Source organism: Gossypium hirsutum, chromosome D07, assembly GCF_007990345.1.
Source record: "Gossypium hirsutum isolate 1008001.06 chromosome D07, Gossypium_hirsutum_v2.1, whole genome shotgun sequence".
Classification (NCBI taxonomy): Eukaryota; Viridiplantae; Streptophyta; class Magnoliopsida; order Malvales; family Malvaceae; genus Gossypium; species Gossypium hirsutum.
Genome location: NC_053443.1, coordinates 1,855,453 through 1,869,113, shown reverse-complemented (window position 1 = coordinate 1,869,113; position 13,661 = coordinate 1,855,453). Strand labels below are relative to the sequence as shown.

At 27.8% G+C, this 13,661-nt stretch overlaps 1 protein-coding gene across 1 annotated transcript; it reads left to right on the top strand.

The window, feature by feature from the left end:
- The first annotated feature begins 1,967 nt into the window (after positions 1-1,967).
- On the top strand, positions 1,968-2,674 carry LOC121219227 (auxin-responsive protein SAUR76). The gene has a single exon (XM_041097002.1). The coding sequence runs from the start codon at positions 2,021-2,023 to the stop codon at positions 2,393-2,395; it is 375 nt and encodes a 124-aa protein (XP_040952936.1). The 5' UTR covers positions 1,968-2,020; the 3' UTR covers positions 2,396-2,674.
- Positions 2,675-13,661: the final 10,987 nt, after the last annotated feature.

Sequence of the window (13,661 nt, the reverse complement as noted above, 5' to 3'; positions counted from 1 at the left end):
TTTTTAAGGTTTGTGACTTTTTCATTCGACAACATTGTCTCTAAAATTTAAACTTAACTTTTTTTCTCCAAAAGTGCAATGTACTTTACTACTTACCCAGCATTTATACAATAAAATTGTGACTTATAAAATTAAAATAGTACGATGTAGCAAATACTAACTTTTAAAATTGTAGAGTAATTGAATTCACATGGAGGGTACGTGTGTGATAGAGGGTAATTTAATATGTTGATGGTTCACATTTTTGGGACATTAATTTGATACCATGTGTTGTTCACATACCATTGCTCATTGACCGCCGAAATTGTTACATTCACCACATAAATATTGTTCCCATATGACATCATCTGACATCGACTTACATGACTAAGGTATAAACTTTAAAGTCTTTGAACCAAATATTAATTGTTCATTAATTGACACCTATATAAGTTTAATAATAATAATAAAACAAAATTTCCTACATTGAATTTTAGTTTACCTAACATCGTTATTACGGTAACAATTAAGAGTATGTAGAGTATTTAAATATGTTTCTTTTTAATTAAAAGTTGAAGAAGAGTTGAATCTCGTGTGTTGGTCTGATAGTCAAGGTGTTTATCGTCTCAGGTGTAATTTGGGTTCAAGTCGTACTAGTCACGTTGTTGTTAGAACTTTACCCTTTTCTTGTAATTCATTAAAAAATTGAAGAAGAATTACGAATAGAAATAAAATAAATTATATAAACAAAGACAGAATGTGATGGTCTGAAGATTAAAAATTTTTAGTTTAAAAGTTAAAAAAATTTATATTAAAACCACTTAAATTGAATTTAAGAGAGGTCAAAAATAAAATCTTTTATTAAAAAAACTAAAAAAATCAAATTGAATTATTAATATTTGAGAGTAATTAAATTGCAATTGTTAAAAAAGAAGGGGCAAACTACATTTAGTAGTCACTTAACTCTTTTTTTTCTTTTTTGGTCACACAATTGTGAAAAATTACAAAATGATCATCCAATTATTAGTAAATTTTATTTTTGGTCACCCAACTATGAAAAATTACAAAATAATAACTCAACTGCTCAATTATGTCCATTTTGTCACTCAACTCTATTAGATTTCTGGGTGTTTCTATTTTTACCTTCAACAGTTGGTGACTAAAAAAGACAAAATTAATAGTTTGGTGACCATTTTGTAACTTACATTAAATATGAATTTTATTCCTAATTGTATTTATTTAGTTGTTAAGCAAATATTTTAGGGCCAATACATACAAAACACCCTCACTAATCAATAGCTTCTCTTTAAGCAATTTGTCCTTCTATTAAACTTTGGTTAAAATATGCTAATGGTGCCAATATAAGTGATTGAAGTATATGTATATATATATATGTATATATATAATCAAAAGCTGACCCTTTATGTGTGTGTGTTTTTTTTTGGGTACATGACCTTTTATGTTGTATGCATGTATTTCATTATTTAAAGAGTTGAATTTGAATCTTCCACTTAATTTTTTTTATATCTAATATATTGTATTAAAATTTGCTTTGCCAATTTCTATGTTGAAAAATATTGTTCACGAAAATAATATTATTAAAAAGGACAGTCATGAATTCGAAATATGAATCGTAAAACGGATATAGAGAATAAGAGATTCAGATATCTAAATCCCAATCTGTTCTGTACAAAAATAAAGCATATTCAATTGTCAATAGTAATTAGAATATTTGCAAATATCTAAATCCGCACTATCCATTGTGGTACTTACACTAAACAAGAGACAAAGGGCATTATATGTCAAATTTCCAAAATTAAGGGACCAATTACAAAAGTCTAAATTCATAGTCCACAGCCCGACCCGGAAATCACAGGTCCATCGTTTCACAATACCCGAATCCATTGCGTAACTATTTGAACCGAAATTACAATTTCACCCTTTCCTAACTCCTTTATAAACGAACCTTCGTGCCCATTTCATAAATCAAAATCACTCTCTTTAGTCATTTACTTTTCAAGAATTCCTTCAAACCTCAACAATGGCTAAAGGCGGCAATAAGCTGACGAAGCTGAAGTCCGTTTTGAAGAAGCTAAACTCATTCAACAACAACAAGCATCAAAGCCGGCCGACAACGTCGAGCTCCGCCGTGGCGGCTTCCGACATGGACGAATTCTCATCGGCCAATCTCCATACCGTCTACGTCGGAAAATCACGGCGGAGGTACCTTATCAGCTCAGACATTGTCGAGAACCCGTTGTTCCGTGAACTGGCGGAACGATCCGGAGATCAAAACGACGCCGTCATCAACGTGCCGTGCGAGGTTGTGTTGTTCGAACACTTGCTTTGGATGCTCGAAAACGCCGATCCTCAACCTGAGTCATTGGAGGAGCTCGTCGAGTTTTACGCTTGTTGATTTTTTTTTTCTTTTTTTATTTTTGAAAATCAGAAGAAATGCTCCCGTGTGGTCGTTCGCATGGTACCAAAGTTGTACATTATGTGATAATGTTGAGAACGGCGATGAAAATTTGGAGGATGATCAGATAGTTAACGAGAGAAAGTCGATTTCAATGGCGAGGATTTAACCGAGTTCATGCCCCGGTGAAGAGATTTATATTTGTGTATGTCGTTGTTCTTTGTCATTTTTCTTAAAAAAATTTTTAAGAGATTAATGAATGTTCATTAATTTTTCAAATGTGTTGGGTTCCACTGATAAAAAAACTTTCAAAGTAAAATCTCGATCTTAAATTTTATGAATTACTTACCATTTAGTGCAGGGGAGGTTTTATTTTGATCGATTCGAGATAAAATTATAAAATTTTAAGTATTTTTAAAAATTCTAAAATAGTAATTATATTATTTGATTGAGGGGTTATTCGATTTTAAATTTGATCGAAATTTAATATAATTATCGAAAACTAGAGGATAAGAAACGGAGAAGATATGGGTGTGATGTTGAAATCATGGACATCATTCAATCTTTATCTCGAACATGACCAAAAAGAAGAGAGGAAAATCTTTATCTCAAACATTCATAATGCTTGAAGAAAAGTACAGTACAGCAAGTTTTTGGGCTCCAACTTTTATGTTTTGTCTTCCTTTTACATAGGCAATATTATTTTTATTTTATTAATTAAAATATGTTTTAAGTTTTTTTATATATATTTAGAATTTAATTTCTTATTTTATTTTTAAAATTTTAATTTATATATAATATTTGAAAATTAAAAACATTCATTCGAAGGTCATGTAATAAAAAAATAGCGTTATAATAGACCTAAATTTAATAAAATAATATTAACGATGCTACACATAAATCAAATTATAAGAACATATGTATTTACTGCATTAACAACTTAGATTTGTCATGTTAAAAAAAGAAGAAGAACAACAACAAACACGGTCAATAAAATTTACAATGACTGTTTCTTTTTCTTAACCGTTGTATATACACGTATGCTTACAGATTGATCTGTATGTTTTCAATATGTTCAAAATCAAATTTCTCTAATGCTTCCGGTATTAAGAGATAGGTTGCATTTTACCTCTCTACTAAAAAATGAACAGATTAATTCATGTACGTTAGATTAAAGAGCTATATAATGATAGTATTTAAAGAAACTTAATTAAAACATTCTGAAATCTAGAGTCCTTATGATGCAATTAATCATTTATTAAATTTAGTGTGTTAGTGAAGTAAACTTGCTGGCACATGCCCCTCTGCCTTGCTGGAAAATTGCCCCAAATAAGCAAATCAAATCCCTAAAATGTCACCTTTTCCCATTACATGAAAAAAAATATGCACCACCAAATTTATTATTTAAGCAGCTAAAAACAGAGTGTATTTAACTCTATTTTTTTTTAATTACCAAACAACAAGCCGGCGGCTCAGGCCAGCAAGTACCGACAATTTTGTGGATTAAGAACATCAACACCAAACAAAACTCTTTGGTAAAATTTCCATGAAGGTCCTTGCATTAAAAATTATATTATATTTTACTTTTTTCTCATAAAATAAATAAATTAATATTTGCACGTTAGATCAAAAAGCAAACAGGTTAGTTCAGTTAACTTTTCATTCATTTCCAATACTAAAAAACCAATAGTTATAATGACTAATTCGACTCCTAGTAAAAGGATCTCTACAGAAATATTACCATCTGCTTTTGTTTAATGTCTTAAACTATAAATAATATAAAGAAAAAATAATTTAATTTAATAATATTCTCAATCTGTATTAAGAAATGTATGGTTCAAATTGCTAATGATTGGGCTGTTGTTATTTATTTGTTTGAGATGCTTTATTTGTTTATTTATTTATTTTAGATATACCCACACGCTCGGCTAGCTTTGTTGCCTTTTGTTGGTTACACCCCCCCCCCCTTTTTTTAATTGACACCATACTAAAAATGTCTAATTATGTGCCTAGTCCTTGGATTCTTCAAGCTTGTTTATTTCTAACAATTGAATCCTTTTATATGCTTGATCTAAAACGACTTTTGTTAAATTAAAATGTCACATGTTTAAATATCCATTGAGCCACATGATGTCGTTTGGTATAAGTAACAAATTGGGATAAAATTAAATTAAGTACGAAATTAAATGTTGAACCCAAACTCAGGTACCAAATGGTATATTAAACTATTAAAAACAATTTTTTATGTGAAAAAAAAAGGAAGGAGACACGTTGATACATTAAAGTCTATGAAGTTAGGAGATTGGATAGTTTAAAATAATGTTTAAATAAATTGGCGGTGGTGACTTTAGATTGATTAAACTTTGAGATTATTTTATTAAAGGTTAGAAATTAAATAATGATTCTTAAAAATAATCTCAAAGTTTAATTATTTTTTAAAATATAATAAAGAGAATAATTGAAGCATAAAAAAATGAACAAAAGTCAAATTGAAAGCATAAAAAATTTGAAAATTAAAATTAGAGTCATGACAGCTAATTAAAGTGATAATTGTTTTGACATTCTTTTTTCTTTTTCGTGGACGAGATAATAAACAATTTTAATTACTTATATAAAAATAATATTTCAACTAGACGGTAGCAATTTATATTATTTATTATATTTTTATATTGGCTTTAAAATAATATTTTAGTTTTATTCTTGAATTTTGAATGTTAAAAATATTTTATTAAATTTGAAAATTATACCTTCTATTTATATTATATTACAATTTTTTTATAATTTAAATTATTTAGTTTTTGAGTTACGCTTTTATCAGTATTTTATTAATATAAAACTAAGACACTGTACGGATAAATTATTTTATGGACTCGCCTCACCAAATTATTTATGGTCATTTTTCAATTATTTTATGGCATTTCAACATTTTTTTACCTTGAACCCCGAACTCAAACTCGAACACGAATTTTGAACGCGAGTTTAGGTTTCAAGGTTTAGGGGTTAGATTCAAGTTCATAGTTCAAGGTAGAAAAATTACCAAAATTGTGTGTCAATGATAAGGAAAATTTTACTGAAATGTCATTAAATAATTGAAAAGGGACCATAAATGATGTGGTGAGAAGAGTTCACAAAATAATTTATCCATTATACGTATTAATATTCAACATTTAGTTTTTCTTTTCAATAAAACATAAAAAAAGTTTGAATTTCCTTTTTATTTTCTTTCTAGCTTACAATATTTTAATTATCAAAACAACTAATATATTTTGATAGTTTAATCATTTTCAATAATTTGAATAATATTTTTATATTAATTAAATAAATACATAAAATCACATATTCTAAACTATATTTTTACGACAAAATTCTTTTTATATCTTTTGCTGTAAGTTGGAAAAAATATATTTTTTTAAAAATTTGTAAGTGAATTTAATAAGCTGTCGTATCTTTTATTTATTAATTTATATTTTAAATATATTTATTTTGATTTTTAATTTCATTTGTAAAAAAACACCAAAACAATAAATTTGTTGGTGAATGTATAATGGTAAATTGGTAATTAAAATTTAGGAATTGAAAAAAAAAAAGAAACTGAAATTAAGGGATGGAGTGACAGCAAATAGATGAAGACAAAGCTAGGGGAGCTACCTTCCATAAATAAAATATAATTAAAATGATTTTTTTTAAAAAAAAAGACAAGCGGCATTTGCGGCTTTTTAGGGCAAGATGCTGTCCATCTCTCTGCTTGTCCTTTTCTGTAAATAACAGCTGCTATGTCTATGTGAGGAATATTTGTCTTTTCATTCTCAGCCACTCCCTCACTCACTCCTCTCCTAATCTTTCCAACTCTTTTTTTTTCTTTTTAAAATTAGGGTATCCATTATCGGTAACTGTCTCTCCGTATGATTAGTCATAAAAGTGCTCTATTTAAAATTGTATGAACAGATATCAAATACTCGACTACATAATTAAGAGTCTCGATGCTTAAATATAGTAAAATATTAAAAATTATGAGAAATTATTTAGTGCATTACGAGTGAAGTTTTTAAATTTCACAAACGGAATTAAGAGCTTGTGGATTAATAAAAAAAATATACTAACAGTATATTATATACTCACCCTTATATTAATAAGATTTTATAACGAAAACCGCAATATAAAGTTTTAGAGCCCAATGTAGTATAATTAATTAGTAAAAAAAGTAATTTTAAGTAGTCTTATTTTTCGTTAACTAAATAATAAATCTAACTAAATGAATCCAACATAGTATTATAACATAGTAAAAATTATACATGAATTTTGGTTTAATACGCAATTTGATACAAGAATTTTAATTTGGTGCAATTATACAAATGAATCTTTTATTGTAGTTCAAATATGTACATGAAAATTTGATTTTAGTTCAATTATATATATTTAAAGAAATAAATACATCGGTTTATTTTTATATCGAATAAATATAATTATTTGTATATGTGTCATGTTAGTGATTTGTAAAATTTGAATCAAATCAACATTTACCACTATTTCCAACGCTTGTTAATAATATCACATGTTTTTTAAGTAATATTACGTTATACAATATCTGTGATGATATTATATCAAATTAGCAAAAATTTACGTTATAATAACCAGAGATGTCCATATGGGCGAGATCGAAACTAGATTTTAAAAAAATTTAAGCCTAACCCGGTTGCCCAAAGCCGATATTATTGTTTAAAAATATATTATTTTATATTAATATTTACATACTTATAATTAACTTCAAATACAAATTATTTACACATATATATTAAAAAAAATATGTGAGTGAAAATAAAATTATATAATACATATATTTATAAAAAAGTTCACTAAAAAATGAGGTCGTATTTTTATAGATTTTATATAAAAAATAAAATGATAAAAATACCCTCAAAACATATTTATTATTTTGTAAAACATTTAGATATTTGGTATTTTTTTAATTGAAATGGGAATTGGTTGATGAGTGAAATCAATTCAACCCACCATTTAATATATACTAGATTTTGACGCACATTCTTGTTAGATGCTCGTTTAGCACAAATTCAAACAGTATTACCTCCATCTCCACCTCCAATATTGTATAGAAAAATTAACGAAAAGTATAATAATGCAGGTTCAAATATTATTATTTTCATTATATGCATTTATTTTTTTAAAACTTATAAAAATACATAAAGACATAAATAACTTTTTTTTTACTTTGTAAATTTTTTTAATAATTTATTAATTGAATTGAAGTTGTACAAACTGGAAAATTACTTAATATAAGTATAATAAAGGAGATAAGAACAAAGATGCATTCATGATATTAATTTAAATCTTATATATAAATGGAAAAAGAATGAGAGAGCCCACGTGGGATTGTGTGGTGGAAATGGGATTTTGGGGTGAAGGATGAGGAACTTTTTTTCATTAATTTTACATCATTATTGTTATTAAATTTTTTAAAAATATAGTAACATGATTTTTAAGAAATTACTATAATTATGATTAACTTTCCACCATAAGATTCTTTTTGTATTTTTCATGTTCATTTTATAGTTTATGTTTTAAGTTTGTAGCTGTTCTTTCTAACAATGTTCGGGGTTTATAGAATAGATGATATAATTTTCTACCATTGAACTTGGCAATTAAGTCCACTTTAGTACTTGTGGTTTTTCTTGGTTCACTTTGGTATATGAACTTGAAAACTAGATCCATTTTGGTCACAAAACTTAATTCCGTCAAGATTTAATTATGTGATTAGTGTTCTTGGAATATGATTGGATTGGTCAGTCAGACTGAATATTGGACTAAGAATTGACCAGTACGTTGGTCTAGTAGCTGAACTGATAATTGAATCGAGAACCAGTGGTCTGATTGGTTCAACCACCAGTTCAGTTATTAGAACACTATATATGACACTCTAAAATTATATCACAGACATCACTTAAAAGTTTATATAATTTTTTTTTAATTTTCAAGTGATAATATAACACAATCTCAGAATTCGAGAATCAAAATAAAAATCTTTACCCTCACACATACAACAAAGATTTGGATGAAAATATTTTGGTAAATTCTCAACAATGATTTACATGAAAAGATGGGATTGTTTGATAAATTAGGTATTAGTTGGAACCCTTAAAATCTCATTTTCACAAACATTATATTATGTACATTGCACCTTATTATTATTCCTACACATCCTCTTTGATATTGATATCATCCAATAAGATTTTTCACTTTAAGAAGATATGACATGACTTGATCTGCTCAACACCAAACCTACAACTCCATGTTACAGATCATTTCCAAAATCATGCTCCATGCCTCACATGATTTACTTTTAAAGTTTCAACTAATTATTACTATGAATAATTAACTAAATTTATGAATATGATTTGGGTTTAAAATATTTTTTTATATTTAAGTTTGAATTCGATTCGATTTGATTTATAATAGTATAATCAGTACGTTTTGTGTTTATTGAGCTAAACGAGAATGCGATGTGAAAGTAATAAAAAATAGTATATATTATGATTGGAATATAAGATTTATTAAATGTCGCATTTTAAAGATATTTTAAATATTAACTCATATGGTTAAACCATGGGTCATGAACCAAGTTCAACTTTTTAATTATTATATTAGAATTGTGTAAATATAATATATTTTTTAAGTTTATAAATACAAATAAATAATATCAAAATCAATTATAATCAAAATCAAGTATAGTGAAGTACAGTCAAATTAATATCCGAAACGAAATTAGAATAGTTTTGGAGACAACCCATGCACGGTAAAATTTAAGTAAAGTGAGAGTCGAACTTAAGGCATTACTATCTCAATATCTCAACCTTTGCTAACATGGGCAAAACTTGAACAACAAATACGATTTGAACCCAGACTACACCTGAGACGATGAACCCATTTTACCATCAATCCATCACTTGAGATTCTTAGTAATAGATTATTAATATAATGATGTAATTAATATGTCCAACGTATATATATTACAGATATAGACATGCGTAGGAGAGCATGAGGGGCCCAAGAAGCTGCCATTGATGAGTCTCCTTCAAGCCTGTTTTTGCAATAAAAAACTCGAATATATATATTTATATAAACTTTATTCACGATCCTTAAACTATGGTTGTTTTTTTTATTTTGGTATTTTTTTTCTCATTTTAACACTTAAGTTATCTTTTGGTTATAGATTTTAGTTCAAAATTGTAACGTGTTAAAGAAAAACTTTGTCCAATAAAATCATACTATCTGTCTTAATTTTCCCATGTGGTTTGCATGAAAAGAAAGAGCTTTTCTTTATAATTAAATGACATGGAAAAATTCTGACAATTGCATAGTTTTATTGGACTAAAGTTTTTTCAACGAAAATAAAATTTAAATATCAAAAATGGAATAAAAGAAAAGTTTAAGTACTAAAGTAATAAAATAGGCATTTCTTAAGGGTCAAATAGTGAATAAAACCTAAAAGGAGAAATCATGAAAACATGAAATCTCTGGTTGACATGAAACAGCCAGTAATGGTGATAATGGTATAGAGGGGGTGGGGGCCATTCAATTCAACGCAAACTCATGAGTTGTATACCAATTTGCATGTTAAAGGCATGCATATATATATATCCTAATCACACACCTGAGAATTTTGATCCTAATTAGAAATTTTCAATACATGAAAATAGCTCATAAAATTATTAATAAAAAAAGTTAGAATAGTACAATCCCTCTCTCACCCCAGAATAAAAAGGGTGCTCCATTTTTATATTTCACATTGAGGCCAAAATTATATAGGCCTCTCAAATCCCATGAGTGAATAAAAAGTTAAGTCTATATTAAATTTTACTTGAATCGCCTCATTTATTTTTTGAAAGAGAAATTTGATTTCAAACTCTGGTTCGAAGAAAAGAAATATTCCTTGCTAATATGCCTCAAATGATCCATATTTTACGGTTAAACATCGATGAACACATTGAACTATCCATGTGGTCAAAACCCTCGTAGCCTAGGCACAACAACTAATTATTAGGAGTGCACTCTACCATTGAGTTAATAGCTTGTTGTGAGGGCCTCCCACTAGGGTTTTGCTATGCCAAAAGCAAAAGAGGTCTCATCCTTCCCTTTCCTTTTTACACCCCTAAGTCGCGACAGGGAAGGACTTAGGGCATACAAGGAGATTTTATCAACTTGTTTTGACATATAGATATTTATGATTTTTTGTATTTTTTAAGGGTTAAATCATTTTTTGGGCCTTAACTTGGCAACTTTTCCTAAAATAGGGCTTGAACTTTGTTTGGTCTAAGTTACGCCCTAAGCTTGGAATTATTCTTACATTGGGGCTTAAGCTTTTTTTTGTTCAAGTTAGAACTTGAACTTGATAATTGTTCTCATATTGAGGCTTAAACTTTTTTTTGTCCAAATTAGTCCTTAAAAACCCTAAAGTTCAAGTCTAATATGGGAACAATTGCCTAAACTTTTTTTATCCAAGTTAATCCTGATAATTTGAATATATCTATAGACCTAGTTAGAAACAAATTTGAACCAACCCAAACATGAGTGGACTTACAAGATTAAAATCTAAAGAAAACCCATACATATTTTATACAGGGCAAAATTAAAACTTAAAATCTCGAAATTTTTAAGACTTCAATCCTATCCATAAACCTAAGCTTGGTTGACATAACTTTTTTTGTATTCTTCTTGCATTTGAGTAATAAAATACACCATGTTCAATGGAAACATTGTCGCTTTTTTCATATATATATATATTGCTATCATTTTCATGCGTGGCTCAAGAAATAAATTTGTTTGGAAGGGGGGGAGGGGCTAAAGCATTGCATTCAACTATTACAAGCATAGGTATCTTTCAGACATTACTGTATTTTTACTCTCAATAGTATCGTTGTTATCACTACAATCCAAATATTCAAAACCATATTTAAACGACATCACATGTGATGTTCTCAAAGTCTAAAGTCCCACGTTCCCACCAAGCTATAACTATGGGTTCTATTCATCCTCTCAAAAAAAAAAAACCATATCTAGACTTGAGTAAAGGGACTAAAATGCAATTTGTGATATACTGTACTGTTGCCTTATAATTGTCCAAGTCATTGAATCCAATAAAGTACATTAAAATTACTCCTTTGGGTGATATTTTTTCTCCTTTTTATAATGCATTTTTGCATATTTTTTTGTTTCAATTAAAAGGACTGAAATGAAATTCGAAGTATAATACAGGGGCTCCTATGGTGAACAAAATTTCAGGTCAAAAAGAAAAGAACAGCACGCAAGTAGCCATGCATGTGCAACAAGGAAAAAGAGGACCACCTCAACGTGGATAATGATAATGAACATATTGAATGCTCGTGTTCTTCTACATGTGTAGGACTAGAATAGAAGAAAATCAAAATATGGCCAAAAAGATCTCTGTCAAAAGCAAGGGCGGAACCTTGTTGGAGTTAGAGGGGACCTTGACTCTTCAAATATTTGGAAAATATTCATTATGCTCTTTAAAATTTTTAAAAATTATAATTAGAACCCTTTAAAGTATTTAAAAATTTTAATTAAATCTCATGAAATTTTTAAAAAATTTAAGTAGGTCCTCCCAAACTTAGCATCTTTCGTGGGTAGTCAAAAGCTTAACATGAAATTTTGAATATGTGCATGAGGGGGAAAAAAGAGGAATAATGAGATTATTTTCCTTTTGATTCAATAATGAGTTAGTAGGATCCCAAGTTCAATTTATTTTAATTTAGTTTATTTATGCAATTATTGTTAAAGATAATCCATCAAATAAGTTTGAAATTTGAATCCTTCTTTTTTCAATCTTAGAGAAGTAATGATAATTTATTTTTTTTACAATTTTAAGAGAAAGGAAGGTCTAATTGTGGTTTTAGCCCTTTGACTATACTACAACTTGAGATTCTATCTTTCTATTTTAATTGACATAATTTGGTGTAGTTATTTTTGGAAAGTTATTCATAGACCTAAATTGATAATGGTGTTAATTTCAACTTGGTTGTGATTTGTGAAACTTTCTTCTTTTCTGAAAGCAAGCTTAAGCATTCAATTGACATTTAAATGTATTATTGGTTAAAAATGCTTGATTGAATTTTTATATGATACTGATTGTGTAGTCAAATAACAATAAAATATATTTCACATCATATCAGTTTAGACCTAAAAAGACAAACTTACGTTATTTGTAACATGTATTCATTTTACTGACATAGCATGCACGTGAATGCTACATTAGTAATCAATTAATTTTTTTAAATATAAAAAATAAAAAAATAAAAACATAAAATATTTTTAATTTTTAAAAATTAATTGCTGAGGTGGCATACTCATGGACTTTCACGTGGATGCCATATCAAAAAAAATAACAAATATTAACTTTTCCATCTGTTTTGGGGTGATTTGATAATCAATATAAATTCAAAAGCTGAAAGAGGTGAAATTTTAAATGAAGGGCTAAAATGAATTTTTTTATGAAATTAAAGGATTAAAAAAGTCATTTTCCTTTTATTGTTTCTTATGAATTTTGGTATAATCATTGGTTTGAAATAGATTGAATTATTGGAGCCCAAAAGAGTTGGAAATTTAGTCTTGGGGGATTAATGAAGCCTCCCATTAAATTGCTAATTTTTGAAAAATTCAAAAGAAAATGATTGCTTCAAGTTTTGAAAATGCTTTCAATTGCGTGGAGGATTAAATTGCTAATTTTTATGGTAAATGAATTAATTTAGTTTTTCTTTTTAAGTTACAAGTATGAATTACGAAGTTACACATTATTTATATAAGATAAAACTCGAATCACATAATGAAAAGTTCTCAAAACCTTCTCTTGTCACTAAGTTAAAAAATCATTGGCTAAACTAATTTACTCTTCAACTTATAATATAGTTTAATGAAAAAAAAGGTATAACTTAGGGTTTATTAGCAAATTAACCTCTAAATTATACCCAATTTCCAGTTTGACACTTAAATTCTTTTGGGTTAGATTTGGTACTTAAACTATCAACTTTGTCTTAATTTACCCAAAAACAATGCTAAGCGATACTAAGATAATATGTGTCACGATTTTATTGGACACCATACGCTTATACTAAAATGATAGTTTTGTGAATTTTCAAGTAAAAAACTTGAAATTTAATTAAAGTTAGAAGCATTTTAACAAATCTAACTAATTGTATTGAGAAAACTTTTGTGAAGCTCATCTTAGCAAAAGAAATAA

Coding starts and splice junctions, on each gene's coding strand:
- LOC121219227 (XM_041097002.1), top strand. CDS start 2,021: ATGGCTAAAGGCGGCAATAAGCTGACGAAGCTGAAGTCCGTTTTGAAG.